Raw genomic sequence first — 27,387 nt, 5'->3', positions numbered from 1 at the left:
AATGGTGGTCACCACCTTCTCTTCTGTTTATTGTAGAGAGGAATGCTTCTCTGGGGTTCTGCAGAACTACCAGCTGCCAGTATAAAAATTAAACACTGGGGATTTTCACTTAAATGGAAGTGAACTTCCCCAGAACACAGGTTGCTAAGAACAAGTACATCAGTCAGTTATTTTTAACCACCCTTTTTTATTAAGCTGACAAGTGATATACACAAGTAGTGTATGTATATATTTTTATATATATAAATATATATATATACACACACATAAGGTTCCCCGAAGTACATGATAACCTGCTCAGGCTGGGGCTTAAGCATCTGCTTCTACAGGTTCCAGTATGCAGGTCTGCTGGTTCAGCCACTTTGGAGCAGCTTTTGCATAGGCATTTAGTCTTCATGTGCTCCCCTTTCCAGCAGCAAGGACTTGGAGGCACCGTGGGCAGGGAGTGCTTGAGGACTCAGCTGTGTATCTCCTGCAGCGAGGGCATTTTGCTTTGGCACTGGGTCGGGCTATAACTTTGTACGAAGATTGTTCACAGATGTCACCACCTGTCAAAGAAAGTGTCATTGCTGAGAGAGGCTGAAGCTGTAGGTAAGACTCAGGCTATGAAAAACACTGTGATGTAGGGCAGCAGCCTGTCTGGAATGGTTCTCTTACCTTCCAAGTTAATCAGAAAGGTCCCTTTTATGATGTTTGCATCTGAAGGTGTTTCTTTGGGGAACTCGCTCAGCAGGGTTGTCTGGGAAGCCATCATTATCTCATTCAGCTGGGAAACACTGGAAGTTTCTTCAGCCTGCAGTGCCTGGGGGACAGAGAACTTTCAGACTTGGAACCTGGTTTTGTTCCTCAGCACCATCCATTCTATAAAACAAATGCTGAGCTGTGGTTCCTAATCAGAGTGGATGGTTTGAACCAAGAGTCTGATTTACTTATTCCTGCCAGGAACAGGACAGACTTGAACTCCAGTGTCCAAGAGAAGGGGGTCTGATGGCCAAGCAACTGCCCCTGAGCCAACATTCTGCTCTCCCAAGGAGAAGGCCAGCAGCATCCCACATGAGGATGCTGTGTTAGAAAGAGCACAGGCAGCAAGGTCAAGGTGATCCTGCTCCAAGAAAACACAAAGCTGATTTTTTATTGGCAGGGTGGTCAAACACTGGCACAGGTAGCCCAGAGAGGTCTCCATCCTCAGAAGTATCCAAAAACCAACTGGACAGAGGCCTGGGCAACCTGTTCTAACTAAGCCTGCCTGAGCAAGGGGCTTGGGCTGTACAGGCTCCAGCAGTCCCTTCCACCCTCAACTGGTCTGTGATTTTCTAGTAAGTACAAAGCAGAAGAACATTTTCACACAGACAACACTACTCTTAGTTGCATTTTTTACCTCCATTAATTCAAACAGCAATCCAGGCTCAATTACAATGATGGCTTCGTATTCCAAAGCATTCTTGCCAGAGATGGACCCAAGGAAAGAGTCTCTCATTGCACATGCACCTTCTATTGCTTCCTCAATGCCCGGCTTCTTCCATGCTGAGCTTGCATTAATCCAGCCAGTACGAAACACACCTTCTGAATCTTGAAAGCAAAACAAAGCAATTCTTAATTTAGTCTATTTGAGTGTTTATTAAATGAATAAAAAGGAATGGCAAAGAGTGGTGTATTTCTGTAATTGTGCAATTAAACAGTGCACTAAAGGAATTGCTGAGTACTGGTAGGTGCTTTACCTTTCTTGTAAGGGATGTACTGGAAAACCTCCTCTGCCAAGTGGGGCAGGATGGGTGCAAAGGAGCGGACAACGATGTCCAAAGCCTCTGCCAACACAGTTTGACACGAACGACGCTTAGGATCCTTTGCTTCTTCGCAGTAGAGCCTGCAAGACAGCAGTGAAAGCTGGAAAGTATTCCTAGGTTCATGCTCCTGCTCAAGAGCCACACTTTTGAGACTGCCACTGGAAGTATAGAAATCTAAGGAAAGCTTTCTAAAGTGCCCTTCCCAGGCAAGCACAGTGGGCTACAGACATGACCATCTGCATCTGCAGCCACAGGAGAAGAGTTTGTCACAGGAAAGGAGATTCTGTACATGTTAATTTGTGGAGAGACACTGTCTTCAGGGAGGTGAGCCTGCAGCTGTCAGCCTTTTGCTCTGGTTCACCTGTAAACCTCAGCATTAGGGCTTTTCTCTCTTCCCCCCCCTCGTCCTTTACTCATATTCTGGCAACTAAAGATCAGTATAACCCCCACCCCTCCTATCCCATGAAACAGCCCTTGCACATTTAAAAAGGGATCTGTCACAGCCTTAGGATTCTTTTACTCATCTAAAACACCCAGATAAATACATTCAGTTGCACTGCTAAGTGCTAAAAGCCCTTCCAAAATTCAGATGCACACCCTTCTAGGTAGAAATATAAATCCAAGACTCTCTTTAAATACTTATTTGGTTTTAAATGTGCTCATTTGATGACCTTTTAAACTGCTCAGTACCCCCAGTGGACAGAAGAGAGCACAACAATGACAAACAGCTGAAAAACAGCTGAGCTTTCACCGGGCAGCTGGAGTGCACTGGAGCACAATGTGTGACTGAGAGGTACTCAAGAGTTACCTGTGTTCACTCATCATTCACCTGGAATGTTATTACCTCCATCTCAGATTCATTTCCTCCTTTTTTCCCTTTTAAAGGCAGCAGGAAGGAACTTACCTGTCCTTGATCATGCTGAAATAGAAGTTAGACAAGTTTCTGGAACAGAATGCTTGCAGCAGTCGAACAACTTTGCTATAATCATATTGTTTGTAGGCTTCTGTAACCTGGGCGAGGGAGGTGAGAACAGTGCATCAGTTTGCATCACAGAGCACACAATGACGGGCCCTGATAAACCCAAACTTACAGAAAATGGAATGAGTGGCACAAAGGCTGGGAGAAACCTTTCTTTAAAAGGTTGTTGGAGGGGAAAAAAATTTTATGTAAATTAACAGTTAGGCCAAAGAAGTAATTTCCGTCAAATCTGAGGGGAGAGAAAAGAGGAAACCCTTTCCCTGGGGAAACCAGAAATTATGCCCATGGTTTCTTGGTCTGAGTGACAGAAATGACAAAGTGCTGGACTACAGCAAATTTCCAAAGCTCTATAATAATTTTTGGGTTTCTTTTTTTTAACATCCATCTTTAACTCCTTTTAGGGACTTCTAATTTGAGGCCTTGGGCAGTGAGTGGGAAAATCTGGCTGACGTCCAAACCAAGTTAAGAATGTTAAAGTCTTCCTCAAAAATTGAAATGGGCTTAAGGGAGTGCACATTGCACTGAAGGATCCTTTGTGGTTGTAATGTGCCTGCATGACACACACTCTACTCACACACCTAAAGAAAATACAACCAACGGAAAACATTACACACATGTTCATCTAAACACATTTCCCCCTACCTTGCTGCTATATTCCTGCAGTAAATGCAGCATGTATTGATCCACTATGTACATCTCTGCAGGGGGGATGGCATCTGTCTCTGGATTGAAGCCCTCCACGTTTCCCAGCATGAAGCGTAGCGTGTTCCGGAGCTAGGACAACCCAGAGCAATTAAACATTAATAATTTAGATGAAACACAAAATGCTCATATTCCATCATTAACTAAAATTGACTAATTTCCAAAATGAATGTTTGAATAGTTACAAAGGCATCATGAAGAAGACATGGCAAAAGGACCTACAGAAAAATAGAGACTGGCTGTTACCAAAGCACACTGCAAAATGAGTCTTTATCTCAGCACACTTTACTATTTGACCCACAGGTGTAAAAAGCAGTAGTACTTTCCTAAATAAGCTTGGAAAAGCTTCCTTTAGTCTAAAGACTGGAAAGCTTTGCAGGCAATACAAGGAGGACCTGTTGCTGGGATGAACAGTGTTAGCACTGGTGGCTCTTACCTTGTTGATGTCATCTCTGGCAGCACTGAGCACCACAGGCCCAATCAGCACCTCAGTGAAAACATTGGATTCCGCCACCCACCAGCGGAGAACGTCGGCACCATAGGGAGGATCCTTGGTGTGATCCTGAGTACAGACAGGAAAGCACAGAGCCATAGAATATCTCCAGCTGGAAGGGATCCATAGGGATTACCAATTCCAACACCCTGCTCCTTGCAGGACTACCTAAAACTCTGTCCATGTGCCCAGAGGCTGCTCTGGTGGGAGGCTTCCCCCTCTTTTAGCAGGATTTACTGTTGATCAGGGCTACAATCCAAAACTGCAGCACTCTGTGTTCAGGCAGTGCTAGAACCCAAGTAAGCTGAGAGACACTCATCTGCAGCCTTAAATCCTTTGAATACTTATCATTAAAATAGTCATGTTAATATCTAAAACTGTATTGGTTTTTCTTCCCCTTCAGATTGCTTTCAACTCTGAAGACAGCTTTTCTCCTTTTCAAAGGATAGGAATGACTGTATGTTTTAATGAATCAGAAAAGCAAGTCATGTATGGATTGATCCTTCTGTCTAGAGAGTTACAAAAGCTGCTTGGCAGCCTCAGAAAGAACAACAGCAGGACTGGGGAGGGAAAGAAATTCAGAGCATCACCTGCAGTGCAACTTCCTGACCATGGAATGAAATTTCCCATCAGTAACAGTCTGAGAGCAGAGAGATTGCTGGGGTGCAACTGCTACATCTGACTGCTCCACTGCCAGCCCCACATGGTAGTTTTCAGTCAGTTTGACGGCAGAGGTTCACCATTTTAATTTTTTTTGTTTTTATTATTCCCCTTCTCCATTACTCCATCAACACTGGTCAAAAGGAACCATTCTACACCCTCTGCATAATTTTTTTTTCTCTTAGCAGAGAACAAAGGTGAGGAGTTTTCTTGCACTACGGCAGAAGCAACACAAGTCAAGGTTTTGAGTCCAGCCAAATGGAACTGCAGTGTAGCCAAAGAAGAGCCTTACAGAGCTGTGCCACAAGACAGCTGCAGAATGTAGCAGTGAAAGCTTGTAAGTGGCAGTTCTGAGGAAGTCAGGAGTTTGACCTACATCGCCTCCATTGATAACGACGTCAGGGTCAACCACGTTGCCAATAGATTTGGACATCTTCTCCCCTTTCTCGCCAAGAGTAAAGCCATGAACCACCAGAGTCCTGCAGAAAAGATTCTAGTGAAAACAAAATCCCAGGGAAAAAATCTATGCTAAGAATAGATTTCTAATGAGGAGATTCTTAAGTCAAAGCATACAGAAACCCCCTATTTTAGTGAGCCTGAGGCTTCATCCCCGGAGTTCAACCAACCATGGATATACCCTGTACTACCATCCAAGGAGAATAAACAACTTTATTTTCCTCATTTAATTTAATTGTGCAAGCAACAGATTGTTTAGATATCCAGGGCATGTATATTTCAGATTAATTAAAGACTAAAGTGTTATTTACTTTTTAAGCCAATACATTTCCCAAAATTGCACAGCCTCCTTACAGCTGAGGCACATTCCCCTTCTCTATGCTTTCCATCTTCCAGGGGATAAATGGTGTGCCACAGCTTCAGCAGAATGTAAACACACAGCTATTCCCAATTCCCTACAGCCTCATGTTGAATTCACAAGTCAATGATCTTGGGAGATTTGCACTGATGCCATGAAGATTTTTTGCCTTTTCTTTTATACCCGTTATACCTTTTTACAATTTCTGTATTCCTAGTGCTTTTTGCCTACATTCTTGGCCTTGTTTGTCAAGCTGAGAGACGAAACATTTTAGAAGCTTCGTAGCTGGGGATCAGTGTGCCCCAGACCCCAAGGTCCTCTCCAGAACACATTCTGTAAACCAAGATAGAACCACCCAGGGGAAGGTTCCTTGGGGAGGGGGGGCTCACTTGAGCCTCTCATTGGGGAATCTTTGATAGATATGCTAATTAGTAAAACCTATAATGTTATACCTGATTGATTGTGTGTGTGCATTGTGGTGTGCATTGGGGTGCATTCCACCTGGGCATGGTGCACCTAAGAATCCTTAAAATAAATACCAAAGTAAAACCCCTTTCCCCTCCTAACCGTGTTTGACTCCTGATTTTAAGACCAAGAAAAGGCCTCAGCACACTGCACTTCCCAAAGAATTTCTTTAATTACGGGAGTGGGAGAGAGAGCAAAAAAACAGACTTATATCTGATAATGCAATTCCTAAATGACTAAGAAGGAAAACATTATTAGAATTATGATAGAAAAAAGTTAAACCGTAAATTAATTACAATCTAATGTGAGAAAAACTTTATACTGAAAATGTAAGAACATGAATCAGATCCTTGGGACTGGTTTGATGTTTCTTGTTTATACACTACTGTGCACACTTCCAAAAGCCCAATATTCAATAAATGGACTAGAAATGTGTTTGCACTCCACACACTTACTTGTATGGTGCCTTTTTCCTTGCTGCCACACTGGTTAAGAGAGATGACTGAAACCAGCCTCCCAGCTGGTCTTTTCCTTCCAGGTATGTATCTGCTCTTTGCTCTGCACCTTTTAAACCAGAACATTTTATTTGAAATATCAGACGTTGTACCTTCAAACAATACACAAAATCTCTGGAAGTGATTAGTAACATTTATTCTGCTTTTTAAACCCAGTAGGTAAATTACTTTTATAAATGGTGTGTGGTTACTTAACCATGATACAAGGGATTCATTAGTATCACAACTTTTAAAAGAATCCAAACCTTGCCAAACTCCAGAATTTAACAAATAAGCTTGCTCTCTCCCAAACAAAGTAATAAATTACAAAAAGAAATTATCATGCTCAAGATTGCTTCACAGAAGTTCTCAAAATACTTTCCAAGTACGCCTAAACAAACTGGAATACCCAAGAAAAGTTCACCTACTTTGGAATTAATAAAAATCTATGCCACCATCTGAAGCTTCCCCATTTGGAATTACACAGGGCACAAGGCATAGAGGTAACATGCCCAACCAGCCCATCAAAAGCATTTTCAGAGGAGAGCAGGAAGCTTTGGCAGTGACCACAGCTCACCTGTGACAGAATTTACATTTTTGGCCACTGGTGTTCCAGGAAGATTAAAAACTTCAGGAAAGAGTTAGGACAACATGGGAAACAAGAAAGGCTGTTGGGGATAGAGGCATCTGGAAAAGCCTGCCTTGTTTAGCTTATCCTTGTGAAGGCTGAGTAGAAATATTATTCTCTGTAAATACACACACAGAAAAAATAGAGGAAGACTAGGGAAGAACATTAGTACATTAGAGGAAAAATGGGCTAACAAGGCAGGCAGGGTATTAGCTGACTGCACACTAAAGGCAGAAGAGCAAACCCAGCTATCCCACAGGGCTGAGAGAGGACAGCACAGTTGAAATGGCTTTACTGGTGGAATTCAGTCACTACATAAAAAGGTACAAAACTTGTTGACTCCAGAAGTCCCTCCTTGTCCTATGCAATCCCAGAAAGGTCACCAGAGTGAGAACAGAGCAATGTGGAACACAGCAGAACATGCAAGTCAAAGGCGACAAATGTGCAAAACCATACACATATTTGTCAGGAATTTAGTTTTGATTCTACAAGTTGGTGGTGTTGCTTTCCAAATATTCAGACAGAAATTTCTCTACTCAGTTTTTATTCACTATCTCCTTTTATCCTCTTTCCAGGACCCCTGAGACAATGCTTCTTTCTGCCGCTGGCACACTTGATTTATTTGTTTAACTTAATGGAAGTTTCGATATTTAGATCCATCCTGCAATAAAGGGAAGTTCAACATTACAAAGGTCAAGGCCAAGCAGTTCCAGGTAGCACAGGAAAAATGTGTGGGTGGATGTTACAGTTTTTAGCACATTTGCTTATTCATTCAAGGAGATCTACAAAGAGTCTGGGGTTTAGAACTACAGTAAGTAAGGAGCAGCCTTTGTATTAAGAGACTGCAAAAATACTTGTGAGCATAAGATAAAAAAAGAATTATCTGTGGTAAGGAAGATAGTAACATTAGAAAATCTGTAACAACACATTTGTTACTTAAAACTAGTTTACTAGCCACTGGTTTTAGAGAAATTAACTTTTCATGGAAAAACACAACTTAGAGGAGAGAATTTCAACAAACAGCAAACTGGATTGGGCTTTTCTGACAGGAACTACTACATGTGGCAGGCTGGCTACTAGTGCTTGCAAAGTTAACAGAGGTCTGGACATTTTATCTGTAAAATACAAACACGGGGTTTGCATATACAAAACCTGCCTTTTAAATAGCTCCCCTTCCTCACTTTTGTTAAAGTTGTGATTGTTATATATAAATTAATTACAACAGTGCCCACTATTTTTTTTTTTAATGGAGAAGTATGTCCAACAACCCCGAAGAGACTTTTCAGCTGTTTATTTTAACTGAGGTACAGTACATAGGTCATTAAAGAGAATTACAATTTATGATCCTTCTAGTTTGGATTTCAAGATTCCATATCTTTGATCTTACAGACTTTGACTTTTAGATTAAACGTATTGTATTTTAATGCCAGGAATGAACCAGCTAAGATAAATTCAAGCCCCTCAGTCAGCACAAAAGTTTAAACACTTAGATAGGCAAGTTGTAAAATAATCACATTCATTCAGTTAAACATTAGCCAATAAGATAGGGAAAAAAGTTACGATTTGAAAATTACCATCATTTCAATACCCACAAAACTGTGGGTAAAAAGCTGGGTGACTTTTACCAGTGGCAAATCACGTCACAATAGAGTCCAGTGTGCATTTTTATATGAAATATTTTTTAAAATAATCATCTCAGGGTTGTAGTGAAGATGGCACTCTGCCCATGAGGAAAATGTATGAGAATCTGAAGACATTAAAGAGTTCTCTTAATTGGATGCTCCAGAAAGAGCTACTGAAATGAGCTCTATCAATAGGTTGAACTTCAAGGCAAAAGAACAACAATAAAAAAAAAAAAGTCCTGGGCACCACAGCACTAAGTATTCAAAATTAGCACATGCTTTTGAATAAAATTTTGCTTTTACCACACTTTCTTTTTGGAAGCAGTGGATTAACACTCTTCTACCTCACAGCAGCATTGTGAAAATGCATTTATCCATGTATGAAGCATTTGGACTTAGATTTTAACATTGCATAAAACCGTTTTTCAAAAAAATACTTGAGGCATGTGTAGCAAGAAACAAACAGGATGAGGGGGCACAACAATAAACTGTTCAGTGAAAACAGTGTTAGGCAAACAGAGCATTAAAGCAAACAGCATCCCCAGGAAACTTCAGGGGCAGCAGGATTTCAGAGAACGTTGCACTTGTGGATCTGCTCTCAGTGATGCCAGTGAGTGGTGTTTATTTCACACACAGCCTAGTTCTAACTGTACAGTTCTGGGTTTGTGACTACGGCAGCCAAATCTCTGATTTTAGTGTGTAAGTTGCACCTTCCTACCTGCCACACTGCTGACATAGAACGGTTTGGTTAATCTGTCATTTAGCTACAAGTGGTACCTTAGGCACACCTAGGCTGGAAAAAGGAAGCCAACCATAATTTAATGGAACAAGAGTAACTTTAAGCCAAGTCCATCAGAACTAGGCCCAGTCTCTGGAAGCAGGGCAAGCATTGGAAATAGGACTGTGCAAGGGCAAAAGGTCATGCACCCTATAATTTACACCATTGAGCTTGGCTATCTCTGAGCAATTCCTTTAACCTCATACAGCAGAATCTCTCTTCTTGCCTGTCTTCACCCCCTCCCCAACCTGCTGTATTTTCTGACAGCAATCTGTGTGGCTGTCAGCTAAAGGGATTCATTTTGTAACAGCTGCATCTCCCTTAGTAAGCTCGGACACAGCTGGGTCAAGTGAAAACCCAGGAACTGCCTAGTTCCCCGAGACACAGAGATGCTGGAGAGAAGGAATTATTTTCACAAGACTGGAACTGACAGGGAAATCCGTAACATCTGTTATTCCTGCTGGTTACTAACAGATCATTGATTTAGAATTTTCAATAACTTGAGTTCAGGGTAGAGTGAAACAAACATTAGTCTCAGTTTTAGCCATCTTTTATGTGCTGCAGTTGCCCTGGAAGTAACTCAGGTTGTGAAAGAACCTCTGCCACCAACACTGACATCAGAAGACAGCAACAACCTCTGCCAACACCCACCTCCTACCACAAAATTCTTCTTCCTGTTATGACATTCTCTAATTCATTCCCCATGAATTTCATCCCTTTTTCTCCAAGTGTACTTTGGAAAACAATCCTATCCATTAGCCTGTCTGTAAGCCTTGCTGATTATTATTGACATTGGAAGAAGTTTTGGGAAAGCTTTAAAATCTGAAGCATATTTGGGAAATAGATGACAAAACTCTTAATTCAACTTCTGCAAAATTTCATAAAAGGTAAGTTAAAACAATAATTTGATATGAATTCCAGACTGTACTTCACTTCTGGCAGTGGCTGGAAGCCTCAATTACACAGAAAAAAAAATAACGCAACTTTTGTGTTATTTCTGAGAATAAACAGGGTTACAAGGTTACACTGCTGGTTAGTCAGTCCCCAGCTTTTACACCAGTGGGGCCACTCCGGTCATGTCACACAGCAGAAGAAGATGCCTTACACACACCAAGTTCCAGCAAACTTAATGAAAAGAGAGGTAGAGGACTTGTAATGGTTCCGTGAAAGAAGCAGTCTGAACTGTGATAACCCAAACATTTATTAGACACTACAGAATCCATATGGGAGCTTGACACAAACTAAAAACTAATCAAGAGCCTTGATTCTGCTGTTCCTTACGAAAAGACAACCCCTTTACACAGGATTACAGGTAGCTTTTGCAGGCTGAGGTGTTCAGCCCTTAAAGAATGCAAGTTTGTAACTGAATAAAATACCACTACTTTGTTATACCTTTCAAAATCAAACCAGAAACATTTTTAAAGAGCATAAACCTCAATATATGTAAAAGTCTTCTAGAAAATTAATGTTTGCTGATGGTACTGTTGCCTGACCACGTTGCTAAGAAATAAAATCTCTGGTACTAACGTGTTTTATAATTCAACAAGATTGTTATCACACAATTGTGTACAGAGGGTTTAAAGTCCAACAGACTTGATGTATGGGACCAGACTCCTCCTGTAGAAAGGACTCCTGACTTTGCACTATCCTCCAGGCAAACAGTGTATATTTTACATCTTTTTATACAAATATCTATCTGCTACCTGCTGAGCAGCAACTACTGGCAGTAGAAGCCAAAAATAGCATATAGCAAGTATAAATATTTTAAGCCACAATATACTGCTTTAGTTACTGAAAGTAATCAAAAGTGAAAAAGCACACCTACACTTTTAAATCACAAAACTTACTTAGACTCAGCAGCTGATCTCAGTCTTGTTCTGCTTCAAATAGCACACACAAGCACAAGCTGATATTTGTTAACTGAAAACAATTTAATTATCCACAAGGACCAAAGTACTTTAGCTGTCTGTGCCATGACATGTCTACACTCAAAATAATTTGCTGTGATTAGAAGATACATGGTGTACCACATGGCACAAACATTAGAGTAGAATATTAGAAAAATCTCAATTTTAATTACACTGAAAATGAGTTTGCCAACATTAAATCCTTATCTTTACAAGCAAAAGCAGCTTTACAGGTCACAACCAGCCTGCTGCTGGCATAATCTGCCTCAGTTTTGCTGACACTAACACTGTCACACAGAACAGTTATATCTTGTTCTCCAAGTATTTTAAAAGAAGGATCAACATAGGAGTTCTGTACCTTCCAAAACATGAGCCCAGGAAGTTCCACTGTCAAACCAAATGTCTAGGACATCCTGTCCCTTGACATAATCTGAAACATCACGACCACCAGCCTATTGAGAGAACAATTATTAAATAATACAAATAAAATAATCTGTATTATCAATGCTTTTCAAAGCTAAATATAAAGCAAATTGGTTTCTGGATCAGTTTTGTACAGGCTCTGCTACCACCTTTGTGAGTGATCACAAAATAATGTAGATAATTTTTGACTAGAGTTTTCAGATAATTACTGATGGAAACCCAAAGTAGGGCAAGGAAAAATTACAAAGAAAACCTCAGATGGCAGAGTAACACTACAGCTTTGTGCTAGGAAGAACTAAATAAAAATTCTAATCCATCTGAACGACCAAGACCTAATACATATTTGGGCTCCTAATTTGGTTAAACAGGATGTCACTTTCCTCCTGAACTAAGAGGAGGAGGATGGAGATCTCTGCCCTGAATGAACAGCACAAATCCAATTGTGTGTATTTTGCCCCACTCAGATCTTTCTTTTTGAATACTCCTTTCACAGGATACCTTCTCGTAAGGGTACAAGACTGAAGAGGATCCTGGGAATAAAGGAAGTTTTTCTATTATTTCCCATCACTTGACTGTCTCAAGCACCTGCTGTACCTGAAGTCAGAAGTTTACCTTTGCTACGGCCTCTTTTGACAGGAGTTGTTCAATAGGAAGGGTCCACCACGCATCTGTCCCCTGCTGCTCCACTATTTTGATGACATCTGTGATGGTTTCACTGGGTTAGGAGGAGGAAAAAAGGGGTTTATGAATTGAGGAGTTAATCACACCTTTCTACAAGTATCCCAGACCCAAAGCAGTGAGAGACAATTATACACAGACCAAGCTATTAGAACCTGTGATTTTCCAGCTTCTAATCCAGACAAGACTCCCCAGAGCTTCCTGCCTGTATTAAAGGCTTCCTACTTTTACCTTCCAAGATGGGAGAATTTGTAAAACATACAAAACCCCACATGGATTTCAAATACCTTCTTCTGCAAATGCTCCATAATTGGGGCACTCAGAAAAGATGCCAGCAGGTTGAAAACTTCTAAAATCCCTTTTATTAGCTATTTATTGACCTTGAATTTAAAGAAACTACACAACTATTTCCCCTCAAAATATCTGCTCTTTTTGACAATGGGTTTATTTTTCCTACTGGATACAGAGACTCTGAGAACTCACATGGAAAGGAGTGAGGAAATGACAGCTTTTCAAATAGTATACATATATATCTTAGACTTCCAGTTGCCTGGATTCCCCTTTTTTAGCAATATGTTTTTTAAATTGTAAGAAATATACAGATAAATATATAAATCCAAATAATGTAAGAAACTGAAAATTCTGCACCCAGTAGAGGAGTGATAATAAACCATTCAATGTACACTCTGAAGGCAATCTATGAGTTCATATCATATAGCACCAGCCAGAACAAAGGTCCTGAAACAAACAGATACTACGGAATAAGAAAAAAAAAAAATTAACTAAGCATTTTTTCTGATGTGAACAGCTAAGGCAACCTCAAGGTGTGCAGTTCTCTGCACTCTTTATGACACATTCAATCCTTGGCCCCACTGGTAAGGCTATGGGGAATTGATTTTTAATATTGCTTAATGCTAAGTCTAGACATAAATTAAAGCATCTTAAAAACCAAAGAGGAACCCCACACACTTCATCTTGCTGACTCACAGGGCACTTACTAAAGAGGTGATTTTTAAGACATCTGCTGCATTTAAGGAGTACAGCAGATCATCACGACCTGCCAACTTCAGACTAAATCTTCTGTGTTACCCAGGCCACCAGAGATTTATTTGTAACTCAAGAAATGAAGATTTAATCAGTTAACTAAGTTCTTGACACAGTATTGCAAAGGGAAAAAAGTAAAATAATGATCTGGCATAATTATCTTGAAAACACAGAAGGCAGATGATCTTCAGTGTCATCACTTGATTTTATACTTGGATTGCAGCACAGTATTTTACTGCACTGCTAATAAGCTGAGCTACAACACTAAAACATTTAATGACACAGTGTTTAAGCATGAAAACATGTTGTCCAAGAAGCTGTAGAACAAATTACTACATTTCATGACATGATGTGCAACAGCAAGAAGAAAATCCAGTTTTGCTCTTGACTGCTCAAATTGCAACGACAGAACAACAATTTTGTATTAATCAAACAATCAATCATCAATTAATCAATTTACTTCTCAAAGTAAATTCCTGTAGAACATCCCAGCAGGTTTTCCACAGGGAAAGGCCTTTAAGCAGCAACACTCACACATGCACAACCAGCTGGCACCACCACCATTCTGCCCCTTTCAAACCAGCATAGGCATCATTCACCTTCCAGTTTAATGATGGTGGGACACAATCTATGGCTTTGTAATGTATCTGCTAACATTTATCTTGCTAAAACAATACAGAGGAGCTCCAGCTCTGAATGGTACCACTTCTTTCCAGAAATATTTGCACAGAGGCCTGTTTGACTATACTTCCAGTTGTAAGAGTGTTACTTCTCCAAGACAAAAGCAAACAACCACCCCCGTTCTGGTACAATTCCTGGCAGATAGCTGATATGCAACCCTTATGTCTTGCCTCCTTTATGCTAAATCTTCAAATTCAGAAATATCACAGGAAAAACAAAACAGAAATTTGTTTGCCTCAGCCTGGACTAAACTATTCCACTGAATTTGTATTTTGCAGGGTCAGTACCTTCCACTGACAAAGCTGAATTTACACCCTGACCTTTAGTGATGACGCACACTACAGCACTGGGAACATTTTAGGAAAAGCAATACACAGTATTATTTTTCACTCTTTGCCAACAGAAGTTTCCACCTTGGATTCTTCTCAAATACACTATCAGTGTATTTTTGAAGACAGTTACAGATAACCAACTGTCTTCACGTGAGGATTTCAAGAGCTCTCTCCACAGTCTCAAGGCCTTCCAGCTGCTGACCATGGAACTCACCAGTGGAAGACAAGAGTAGCTAAACTAAAAAGAGGATGATTTATCCTAAAACACGTTTATTACCACATAAAATATTAGTGTATGGTGAGTGATTTACGGAAGAAGTAATTCAGTGCTCAGCTAATGGGTCTGGCCTCAGTGAGAGCCAGAAAAATTCTCTGATCAGGAATCATACCCACAATTAGTACAGAAAAGCTACCAGCATGTCCTGTCAAGCAAGCAGAAAATTTAAACAGGAACTAAGCCTGTCTTCTACATTGCAAATACCCTTCAGTGGAGGGACATAAACTCCAGTGATGAATTAATTTTCAACCTACACATTTTTAAAACATTCAACAGGTATTTCAAGTTATTAGTATTTAAAGGGATTTATAAAAGGTGATAAATCCAGCTATAGACCAAAACTAACAGTTATTTTGGACAACATATAGAAATATACTCTTAACAAACAATTTTTTCCTTTCCATCAGAGGTGGGGGTGGGGAGGGACAAGAAGGAAATAAACCCTTGCTATTACTCTCCCTTGGGAAACCATCATAAAATGACTGCCCTCATTTACAGTATTGCTAATGTCACACAAGAGTTGTGTATCCTTGTAGATACACCATTCCCACAAAACATACTATGGACTAACATTTTATCAAGTATATTGCTATGCAATACAAAGATTACACTATTAATTTCTGAAGGGCAGATTTGTTTTAAGACATTTGTGTTACACAAGAAGCAACAGGTACAATTATGCCACAGATCAATTTTTTCAGATAAGTAAAAGAAAGATTTGTGTTATCAAACACTTACTAGAAATAAGGAGTCAAGGACTGTGAAGCCAACTTTTTATTGACCAACATTCTCAGAATCCTATCATAATTTCAAATCAAGTTTAAAAAAATTATCGTATTCTAGCAGTGCAAGTTTGTTTCATTATGCAGTGTTTCTCTACAGAACATAAGTGAACATTAACGAGTGTTTTATAAGAGGAGATAGTTTAGATGAAAAATTTCCAGGGTATCTTTTCGACAAATCTTTTTTCCTCCTACAGTTTGAAAAATACAAGACAAACAAACACAGCCCCTGTACTTGGCTCTGCTCTTCCCTCAGGATCCTTATGATTAATTTTACTACAAGACAGAAATAACTTTATTTAAGGTCTCTGCATTGTAAGGAGCAGGATTTTTGCAAAGTACTCTTCTGTAAGGTGTAAGTGAAAACCACCTTGCTCAAATAACTACTCATCACTTTATAATCTACAGCCTTCAAGGTGAGCATGATAATTCTGCAAATGAGCCATAAAGGCCATTGTAAAACTTTGCCCTGTATTCAGAGGCTATCTGGAAGAACTTGCATTACGTGTCCCTGCTACGCTCTGACACCCCTACGGCAATTCACGCTACCACAGCTCCAGCCAATCACCCGGGAGCCTGATATTGATTATGCTGCACACTTATTTAATCTGTTAACAGAAATTAGGCAGCATTAAGATACAGTCAGGAGCAGAAGAATACAGAGCCTGATGTTCTCTCCATCTCCTTTCCAACAGAGGCAAAGAGGGGAAGTTATCTTCTGCTTTACACGAACATTGATACTGCAGCTGTAAGTATTTAGGGGATGGTAAGCTGATATTAATTGCAGTTCACTGAAATGTCTTATTATTTTGAAAAACAAATTAGAGCACAGGATAGACCTCTTTCAAAAAGATGTTGGGGTTTTCTTTTTCAGAAATTTAATTTACGTGTTAATCGAAGTCACAGCGAAGCGGACAAAAGTTGTCAGGCATTAGAACAATCTCTGCAATACTACTATTTATTACCAATATCTGAACAGCAAATTTGTACAGCAGTTATTGCATGAGGTCAGATTAAAGTGTGTATCTCACATTTATCACCTGGCCTGAGCTACTACTGGAAATACAATTCTCGCATTTTAGTTTTGGAGCTCCTTCTTTTCCATGAGTTACAAAATTTCCTAGATTGAGAATATCTTCTCTTGAAATCTATTAAATGTTGAAAGCTGTCACACAGTGTAAGCATCTATTTGTGCATGTACTCTAAATTACTTAAAGTCTTTTTTTCTCCATTTGTGCAGAAAAATCCCACAGAATCTCACCTCTGTATTCTTACTGAAAATGGCAAAAATGAAAAAGTGTTCTCTCTTTTCTCTTTCTTTCATATAAGGGTTTTTTAATAATAATTTTTACACTCCTGGTCAGAATATTATGCAGTATACTCTGCAGCAAAGAATTTAAACATTACTGGTATATTAAATTTATAACCATAGATGACCATGTCATTGAATCAAATATCGTTTAGGGTTATGGGGGGCCCACAGCAGCAGGAAGATCCATGGAGATTCTGCATCAAACATTACAAACTACCTCTTGGCTTTTAAGTTAGAAAGACTGCACTGCTGGTGTGGCAAAAACACTCTGTTAGAGAAAGCAGTTCCATCTTGAGAGGGGCTTTCAGCGGCTTTTCATGCGACAAATTCAGGGGCAACTCTCATAGAGGGAAACAGCAGTTTATTTTAGGGACTTTTTTTTCTTTTTAAAAGTCATTTTACAGGTGATACATAAACAGGATCACTCAAGATCGACCATTGGTGCTCTCATATGTAACAGCAACTCCATGTGGACTACACTGACTTCCAGTGGAGATGCTGTTACTTTTGATAGTCACTCAAAAACTCCACGGCAGCTGCTACTGAAAGGTTGTTTATCCAGCACTCAAGTTAAAAACAGCTCGTGTTTTGAAATGCAAGTTATTTACTCGTGTTTTAATTGTATTAATTATCACACTATCTAAGTATGAAACTTCTTAAAAAAATAAGTCAGCAACCTGTTGTAATATGGTTTTCAAAATGATAATGCAAATGTAACAAATCAATCAGGTTTAGCTGCTTATTTCAGTAAGAACTGGTGTCCAGGAAAATGACCTATGAATTGACAGACTGTCTTCTAAATTTGCCTGTCACTTCTATAGGCCAATATTCTGTGCACTTCTCCTACTCCAGTTACAGAAGCCTGCTACAGTTAACTTTACAAATATTTGTAAAGCTCAAACTTTTTAGAATATTTAATGATTGCTTTACACTTTCCTTTGAAAATTCCACCGAGAGTATGTAAAGTTAGAAGTAAAGAGTCCTGGCTATAAATGAGCATCTGAAGCTGTCAGCAAATTAAATAAATCTCTTTTCAAGCATATTGAATATGTCTGTTTTTTTTCCTAAATGCCTCTTTCTATTCCTCAGATCAATTCTACCCAAACATGCCATGCTGTCCCTTTGTTCACTCCCCACAAGTGTGACTGCTGGGCCAACACCTACACACAAAGATGGAGGTGTTAAGCTATGGCAAAGTTCACCACATCATTTTGCATAATTCCAGGAATAATCTCACACAGCTCAAGCACTCACAAAAGGCAGGGGTTTTAATACAGGTGACTGCCTTTCAAGGTAATTTTTCTACAACCTAAAGGTTGTAGAAAGGAATTCCCACACATCCCTCCTTTCAAATGCTTTCTGTCCCAGCTCCTCGATGTGCAGAAGAAGCTCTTGCTTCATGGCGCCCTTCTCGTTTGAGTGCCAACTGCTGAACTCCTTTTCATTACGCTCCCTCCTTCTTGTTAAACTACATATTTAACAATTTTTAAGCAACACACACACACACTCTCTCAAGCCTACTCTTCAACCAGAATACAAGAACTATTCCTCAGAAATAGTTTTTTTATAGAGATACACACTTTTTTGCAGGTAAAACGGTTTTACACTCCACAAACCCTCCACCCATTTATTTCCTGATGTGTGGCTATTGTGGTCTTTTCTCACAGTTATTGCCTATGGTGAGAGAGCCAAAGTACATCTCCGTGCACCTACACACCCAGTCACACCAGGTGAAGCTGAGGACTACCTGTCTAAAGTCCATTCCCTGCTCTCCACACCCTGAGCCTCACCTACTACTGTCTACTATCTACTGCTTGTGTGCTCAGTACAGCCTCTGGAAAACAGGCTGGACTCCTGCAGTATATTTATTCAACACCAGAATAAAAAGAGTTCTGCAACACTATTTAAGTTCATCTCCAGCTATGCAATCATATTATCCAGAATGAATTTACACAAAAGGTTGTAAGATTAGGGTGTATAAAACTGAGTTATATCAGCATATCTCAAGACAGAAAAAAATATGGAACTAATCAATGAATGTGGAACTCCACAATACAACTTTTATGAAATCACCTCTTAGAGGGCATTCACAACTGAATACCTCTGTTCCCCAAAGAAGTAAAAGCAGGACTCTATTATTCCTTACAGAACAGAAAAGGATTATATTTGGTTGAGTTTTCTTGCTTTAAAGCATAGCTTGGATTTCCTCTGCATTATGTTGTCTACAATTCCTGAAATGCAGTGTTTGCAATATCTAGATACTATTAACTAGAAGATGGCAGAATCAGGCTAGCATCTGAAGATCTGGACATACCAAATCATATAGCTAAGGGTCAGTTACACTTGAGCTGGTCGTCAAAACCACTCTAATTTTGTTTTCAAACAAAATGCAGTTATTTATTCTGCAACCAATGTGGTTATTCCACTTCAGATCTCACTGTCACTTAACTGCAAAAAGCTCTTTTGAGACAGAACCTGGACTGTTCAATGTAGAGTTGCCATCTCTTCTAATCACAACTTGCATTTCACTGCTTGCTTAAATGGAAAGGCCAGTCATGACTGGCAGCTCACTGAACTACAAGATGAAGGATGAAAGCAGCAATTAATCTCAAGGGGACTTCTCAGGTAACTTAAGTATCTAAGTAAATTAATTCCATTAGTTATATACAAGTCACCTCCAGCAACAAGTTTTTGATTGTTCTAACTTACAGCTAAATTAGGTCTGTGTAAAAACAACTACAACTAAAAGCACGTATTCCTACTTGAAATAATAAGAAATTTTATATCATTAACTGCAGCACAACAGACAGTGCTCCTTCTGCCATTTCTCAGTGTACAAGGCTAGACAGGTACCTGTTGATCAAGCATTCTCCCGTGCTCTTCTGATAAAAAACAGGAATCGGGACGCCCCAGCACCTTTGCCGCGATATGCACCAGAACGTCCTTCTGTCCAGCATCTCCAGCATTCTGTTCATTGCAGACGTAGGGATGACTTTCACTTTTTTCAGCACATCCTAAAAAGTAGACAGTGAGCTGTTGAACACACTTCAGCATTCCCATAAACACTGCTTATGCTGTCAGTAAAATACGGTACAGATCTACTCTCCCATTCCCAGTATCAAACAACACATTCTCAGACAACTAACATACTTTGAACACTGCACATGCTGTGTATTTCCCAATCAAAGCCCAGTTCTCTGATTCTCTAGCAGACACACCCTAAAAATGAGTTTAAAATGGCATCAGTGGCTCTATCTGAAGTTTAAAAGCTGTGTCTTGTGCTGTTGTCTACTTTGAAAACCCACCTTGATACAGACTGCCTGTAATACAGTGTGGGCTGCCACTCACTCCCAGCCCTGCTGAGTAACCATCAGGTTTTCATTCATTTTAGATAAAGATTAATATGGAATATACACCTCATGCCCTTAATAGAATAAAATCACTGTTACCCTAAGGTGCTGGTCTGAATTTTTAGTGTGGATGTACATAATTTCAAAGAGCAAAAGACCCCATGGTTTAAAGTTATTTAAAATAGGACTGTGACAAAATTAACAGGGGAGCAAACAAAGATCTCTGGCCGCACAAGGCTAGCCTAACAAAAAATATAATTTTAATAGTGATAAAATCGTCTGAGTTAATTTCTTGAAACATCATATTTTTAAAAATATTTTAGGGAAAAAAAAAATCAGTAGCTCTAAGAAACTTTTCTACATCTCTAAATACAATGAGCAAATATACCAATCAATGTAACTACCCTAGATCATATCAATATTGACAAAAAATTTGACAACCCTCTTCACTTTGACAATTAATTAACATTTTTCAACTACTGTTTATAAATGGTATAGAATAACATATTCCGCAGGGAGCTACAGCAAGCTTGTTTTGCTGATTCCAAATAGCATCAGTTGTCTTTAAGTGTCTCATAAGAAAGCAAAATTACCTACCTGTGCTGCAGCCTTCACATCTGCTGTGTTTACAAACCACTGTTTGCTGGCACGAATAATCATTGGTTTTTTAGTCCTCCAGTCATAGGGGTAACTGTGCACGTACTTCTCCTCTTTTAACAAACTCCCAGCTGCTTGAAGCATTTTAATGACTGAGAGAAAAAATGAGGCAAGATTAAAATTCAGATTGAACATATGGCTACTGTTAACCTCAACTCAGCTCCTTTCCATAATCAACACTTAGCAAGAAATGCCTGTATCTCATCCATATTCAAAATATGATCAGTTTATACAAACCCTCAAAATGTTCCTGCAGGACTGTAACTGATGAAGTAACAAATAGTCAAGCATCAAATACTCACCAGCTTCATTTCCCTCTTCAAGGACATTCTTGCTTTTAAGTTCAGGACCTGCTGCTTCTGTAAAATACCCGCTTTCGTCCACAAGGCAATCCTAAAAATGAACACATTGATCATGTCAATAAAATACCATGTGGCAATTATCTTTTTTGGTATTCAAAAGTGAGTTAAATACTCTACTGGGTGACTCCTTTCCTGATGAAGAACAAAATATTTAAGTACACTTCAGATTTAGTGAACTGCAGTTCAGTAATCTACCAGGCAAGTGAATTCTGCGTGTGAGAAGGAATAAGCACCATTGCATTTGCACACATACCACAACTATCTTACATCAAAGTCACTGGTATTTCAGTGACTTTTCAAATAAACAGTGAAAAACAAAATCAAACCTAATCCTCCCCATGCCCCATATCCTGCATCTTCACTCCCATCAATCACAAACTGGCCATGCATAACTGAACTGTATTTATACACGTGTTTAAAACAAGTTTTGCTGAAAAAAAAAATTAATAATGACCAACATAACTGGTGATTTACTGTCTGGAAAAGACAATTCTGAGTAGTGAGTCAATATCTGAGAAAAAGTCTCTGTGTTATCCTTTAAAAAACAAAACCACACACAGAGCAGAAAAATCTGATGCTGTTCTACCACTTCTCCATGACTTTTAATCAGCAGAAGGAAACTTCATCCTTTTATCCTCATACACATTTCTTTAAGGTTAGTCTGGCACTCCTGCAGGCCATTAGTGATACTCATGCTTCTGTGAATGCTTCAAAACATTTTCAAGTTTTATGCACAAATTAAAACAAATCATTTTAAGGGCACACAATCAATCAGTTGCAGGAAATCAAGAGCAACAGCTGAAAAGATGAAGTACCGTAGGTAGTTGATGGTGGGAAGCTACGCTGTAATCTTCCATACCATGAGCTGGGGCTGTGTGAACTAATCCTGTCCCTTTTGTCATTGTCACATGATTTGCAGGTAACAGAGGAGAGACTCTGCCAGGAATGGTGGGATGAGCACAAGAACCATCTGCCAAATCTGCACCTGAAAAACACAAATGGAAGAAAAAAATAGAGAAACACAATTCATGCATTCAGCTTCTTTTATCAGAGTGCAGAAAAAGAACAAGTGGTTAAAAAAAACACTGAAGAAATATTATTATTAAAGTCTTGCTGGAAGTCAAGAATCACAGAGCTTGAGGAATGTGTCATATGACAAAATGGTGTTCACACAATGACTTTCTCCTAGAAGGACGATGTTTAAGAACTGCTGTCACACAGTTATGTACACAAATACAGGAAAGTAACAAATATAAGTAATTACTGAATAAATGGGAAGTTAAAAAGAATAGGTTCCAATATGAAATTTCTTTTTAAGAAGGTTCAACTCTACTACTCTTGGACATTATCTGTAAATCACATGATTCAAAAAGGTGGAAGCTGTGAGAAAAAACAGCCCTAGTAATTTTATCATTAGGTAAAAACAAGACTTCCCCTGAAAGAGAAGGCATGGCAAGGCGCCAAAAAAAAAAAAAAAGAAAACAAAAAGTCATAGAAACAGATTCCTCACTTCCTTCACATATGCATATTTCCAGTACTGAATCACTGATAGAGGCAAAGGAATAAAGCTCACAAATGACACACTAAATCCCAACTCATTACACTGAATCCCAAGCCTGCCTGTTAAGAAATGTCACTATGCAGTTTGCTAGGATGCCAGCTCAACTGCTTTAGCTTGTCCAGAGAGACAAGAGACACCTACAATACCTCAACAGTCATTCTTGTAATTAGCCCCCTCTTGTCATTAATAATGGATGGAAAGACACACAAACTGTACTCAGTGTAATTAAGATTTTAATACTGAATAGACTTGAATTCCGTATTTCATTTTTCCAAGCGCGAATCCAGATTTTAAAAATGCATTTGAAATCTATGGATGATAATTTGAGTTACAATACACCAATAGTAAATTGGAAAGACTCCTCCTCCTCCTCTTTGTATTATCTTAGTGAAGCATATACTGAAATTATAAAAACACTTAATCCATCAAAACTGAAGCAGTTTTCAGACACCTACCAGCAGATTTCTAAGTAATTTAAGATAACGATATTAAAACCTACCTTTACACGTTGATATAACCTCAAACTGTGTGTCCAGAACAGCAGCTGTAGATTCAACTCTATCTGCAGCAAGGATGAAGCGTTGTCCAGTTGTTGCACATTTTACAATTGAGTATCTGCAAAGCAAATGGGCATTCATGATACTAAATAATTACAAACACCACAAAGCTACCAATTTGTGACATGCTTCATCTCTAAAAGATAGACAAGTATGTTTTATATGTTCAATTCACTCATAAATCTCAGAAGTTTTAACATAACCTCGCCTAATGGAGAAATAACTTAAAAAAAATTAAAGCAGAAATTAATATATTAGTAGATATAGAACAAAGCTTAAATTGCATCACTTAAAAAACCAAACAAAAAAACCCCAACCAAAACCAACCAAACAAAACCTAAAAAAGATGCCTTAAATAAACTGTAATGGCAGTCCAGAATGTTTTAATTTTGCTGCTAAATACCACTAAGGACTGACACAGATGACTGACCCAAGTGAAAGACACCTACGCTGAGTCTGGCATGTAACAAACTGCTTGATTGGCTGGCACAGTCCAAGGTTGCGTGGTCCAGACTAGCACACTAGCAGGGGATGATCCATCTACAGATGTAAATTAGAAGTACTTTACTCACAATAATAACAAAAATCAAAGCTATCAGTCTTTAAAGCTACAGAGAAGTCGTACCTATCACAGAAGTCAGCTTAGGTGGCGACTTCAGCAGCGGAAATTTCATGTACACAGAGCGACTGACGTGCTGCTCGTTGTACTCGAGTTCTGCCTCAGCCAAGGCTGTTCTGGTACACATCAAACACAAGTTACACACTGCAACATCAAAAGCTACTAGTAAGTATCCTTGCTAAAATTTTGAAGACAAAATAGTAAGTTGATTCTTACTTTGTTGAAGGGGACCAGAACACAGGTTTATAGTCCCGATAAATTAAACCCTAGAGAGGGCAGGGAGAGGAAAAAAGAAAGTTAGGAGAAACAAAACTCATGAAAAATCAATACGGACTTCAAGAGAAATTCAACATACCTTATCATACATCTTGCAGAAGACTCTCAGCTGATTTGCTTCATACTTTGGGTCAAATGTAAGGTAGCAGCTGGCCCAATCTGCCATTACACCCCAACGAATGAAGGCAGATTTCTGTTTCTCAATTGCTCTTTCTGCAAATGCTCTGGCTGAAGGGAATAGTTCCATTAAGCACATAGTTTAGCACACTAAGATCAATAAAATACCACTTAAAATGAACTATTGATGTTTTTTTAGTAAAGCCAGAGCTGAATATAGTGAACCTATGCCCAAAATATTACAATTCAAAATACATACATTTCAGATTGGTTGTTACAAAAAATGACTGCAAAAAGTAAACAGATCCAGGAGTGGCACTTTTTTGACTAATACAGGAACATTAAGCCTATGTCTTTATAGTCCTATAAACTTTCTCTTTAAGAAAGGGGGGGAAAAATGTATTTTGTTAGGAAGAGAAATTTCCCAAATTAAGTTCTCAACATAAAACTAGTAAGAGTGAAAGTCATCCCTCTGTTGATGCTGATCCAAAATTTTATAAGTAACATACATCTGAAAATAAGTTAGCCTATTCCATTACCACAATTTCAAATTAAAGCAGTTTCAATTGCTCATTTCAAAAAGCTTTGCAGCTGAGTAATGATGCCCTTCAACCCATACTGTATTTGAAATTATTTCTTCAAAGCAGTTTCCATATAATGCAGACTTTCTCTGAAAGGATCCCCCCGGTAGTTTTGTAGAATTATTAAAAACACAGTCAACAAATATATTCCTATTTGTGAGACAGAGCCAAGCTGTCCTGAAGGAGCCTGACTTTTACATGCATCTTTCTAGCTCCTAATCAAATTCAGCCTTCAAAAACCAAAAGGATGCTGATCTCATAAATACCAGCTTCCTGCCACTATACAGCTAATCAAAGCACACATCCAAATCCTCTGCCCTCCTTTTGTGTTTTTCTAAACCCAGGGTCAATGCTCTGCATGCCCATTACAGCAACAAATTAAGCCTGTGTGAAATGATCCCATTTCATCAGATTCCAGTCTGGTCTATCTGCTTGGCAAATACACCCAGTGATCATAGAAAATGTCACCAATAGCTAATAGAAAAGGCCACAAAGTCTAAAAGGCATATCAGGCATAAAGTACAAAAAAAGAGTAGGATATACAAATAGTCAAGCCAGCCTTTTTTACGGAGATACTGCAGACAGTAGTTTATTTACCTCTCTGCCGAATTTCCATTGGTGAAAGATTTTCAGCTCCTTTGACTTCTGACAGCGCCTTCAACTCAATTGGCAATCCATGGCAATCCCACCCTGGCACATAATGCACTTTATAACCTCTCATCACATGGAAGCGATTGGTGATGTCTTTCAAAATCTGAAAAGCCACAAGGTCTGTTACCACTTTAGCTCCCCCATGTGGAACAGCCACATTTGTAATTAAGCTCCTCCTGTTTACAAATACAATTATCAAAAGCTACAGGACGAATTTATATTTAAGACCACAGAAGCTATGGGTGCCCCTTCCTTGGAAGTGCTCAAGGCCAGGCTGGACAAGGCTTTGAGCAAACTGGTCTAGTGGAAGCTGTTCCTGCCCATGGCAGAGGGTTTGGAACTAGATCTTCTTTAAGGTCCCTTCCAACCCAAACCATTCTGTGATCCAAAGACCCTACATTTGTTATTTTTCTTGCCTATCATTTTGTACATTGGCAGAATCTTAGAGGACCTCTGATCCAAGGAGTTTACAATCAGTGTAACTGAGAGATGCAGTTTATAAACTTGTAAGACTTGACATGAACAAATCCGACTTGCTCTCATTTTTAAAACACTGAACTGGACCTACAGCCCTGGCCTAGAGCACACTGCTGCAGCACTGGGACTGTAAGAAGCTGTGGGTGACATTTGAGTCTTTCTCACTTTGTGGCCAGTGTAATGCTGTGAATCTCAGGACTGAACCTAAATGAACACTGAGCATTCAGTACATGGTATTTATGTTGGGGTACGGTGTCTATGTCAACATGGCAAAATATGGCATCACAACCATAATGTTGGTTTTTAAAAGCCTCAGCGACCAAAACCCCAAACATTTTAAAGTGTTACCGATTTAAATGGGAATGGAGAACACAGAGCACATGACAGTAAAGTTTTATCACTTCATAAGAATAAAGCATGAACGAGTAAATATTTACTTTGTTTAATGCATGGCCAACATGAGGGTCTCCGTTGGCATAAGGTGGTCCGTCATGCAGACAGAATTCCTGTTTTGCTTTTCTTTGCCTTTGCCATGAGTACAGTTCCGAAAAACCACATTTCTGTGGAAACAACAAGAAAAAGACCAAAACCATCACAAGTCTCTGCACTTCTAAAAAGTCTGGACGTGAAACGTACAACAGAACCAGACAAACAATTACACATTCCTAACTCTGCAAAAGAAGACATTAGTGGGTTTAAAGTATGTAAAAGCCCGAAGGAGGTGAAGTATTAGGCCTGAGATTATTCTCCTGGCACTCCACTGTTCGGAGAGTCACTACTCTTCTCCAAATCAGACCGTAACAAAGTTATATCCAAACTATAAACACCTCAAGAGCCCGAGCTTTTCTAAGCTCGGACGGCCGGGCCAGGCGAGAGCCCAGACTCGCCAGAAGCTCGCCCTGCACGGCGGCACCGAACACAAACCCTGGCAGCCACGCCCGCCCTCCTGCCGGCCCGGGGCTCGCAGCGCCCGGGGCAGCCCCACGGCCGTCCCGAGGCTCGCACCGCGGGGGAACCAGCCCAGCCCAGCCCCGGCCGCACCTGCTGCGTCTCCAGCTCTGTCTCGGGCTGCAGCCGCCCCGGGAGCTGCGCGGGGAAGCGGCTGCGCGGCAGCAGCACCGTGTCCCTGTACCGGGAGTCCTCCCGGCTCTCGGCCGCGGCCTCCGAGGCGGCGGAGCGCGCCCAGCCCCGGGCGGCCCCGGCCCGGGCCCGCGCCAGCGCCGGCGCCCGCCAGGCCCGAAGCATCCTCACGGCTGCAGCCGCGCTTCCGCCGGCGCGACGGGCCGCGGGAGGGGACACGCCGCGCAGGGCGGGCGGGACGGCG

At 39.9% G+C, this 27,387-nt stretch overlaps 1 protein-coding gene across 1 annotated transcript; it reads right to left on the bottom strand.

Annotated features, from left to right (window-relative positions):
* Positions 1 to 167: 167 nt before the first annotated feature.
* On the bottom strand, positions 168 to 27,323 carry IARS2 (isoleucyl-tRNA synthetase 2, mitochondrial). The gene is made up of 23 exons (XM_032103027.1): positions 27,105 to 27,323; positions 26,501 to 26,623; positions 25,533 to 25,689; positions 24,317 to 24,465; positions 24,178 to 24,227; positions 23,968 to 24,077; positions 23,792 to 23,882; positions 23,285 to 23,400; positions 22,040 to 22,209; positions 21,165 to 21,255; positions 20,803 to 20,954; positions 19,709 to 19,869; positions 12,362 to 12,464; positions 11,685 to 11,778; positions 6,353 to 6,461; positions 4,995 to 5,097; positions 3,902 to 4,027; positions 3,406 to 3,537; positions 2,689 to 2,795; positions 1,719 to 1,864; positions 1,379 to 1,569; positions 658 to 802; positions 168 to 548 (listed from the first exon to the last, which is right to left on the bottom strand). Exons 1-23 carry the CDS (start codon positions 27,306 to 27,308, stop codon positions 394 to 396), a joined length of 2,985 nt encoding a protein of 994 aa, XP_031958918.1. The 5' UTR covers positions 27,309 to 27,323; the 3' UTR covers positions 168 to 393.
* Positions 27,324 to 27,387: the final 64 nt, after the last annotated feature.

The sequence above is a fragment of the Corvus moneduloides genome, chromosome 3, assembly GCF_009650955.1.
Source record: "Corvus moneduloides isolate bCorMon1 chromosome 3, bCorMon1.pri, whole genome shotgun sequence".
NCBI lineage: Eukaryota > Metazoa > Chordata > Aves > Passeriformes > Corvidae > Corvus > Corvus moneduloides.
The sequence above is the reverse complement of the archived record's forward strand: the minus strand, read 5'-3'. Positions and strand labels throughout refer to the sequence as shown.

What these genes read in the sequence shown, in the direction of transcription:
- IARS2 (XM_032103027.1), bottom strand. Translation starts at nt 27,308, where the DNA reads ATGCTTCGGGCCTGGCGGGCGCCGGCGCTGGCGCGGGCCCGGGCCGGG. An exon ending in TCTGCAAGATGTATGATAAG is followed by an intron (nt 24,228 to 24,316) that starts GTATGTTGAATT and finishes TGCCCTCTCTAG; the next exon opens with GGTTTAATTTATCGGGACTA. An exon ending in TGCTGTTTGAATTAATGGAG is followed by an intron (nt 803 to 1,378) that starts GTAAAAAATGCA and finishes TCTGTCCCCCAG; the next exon opens with GCACTGCAGGCTGAAGAAAC.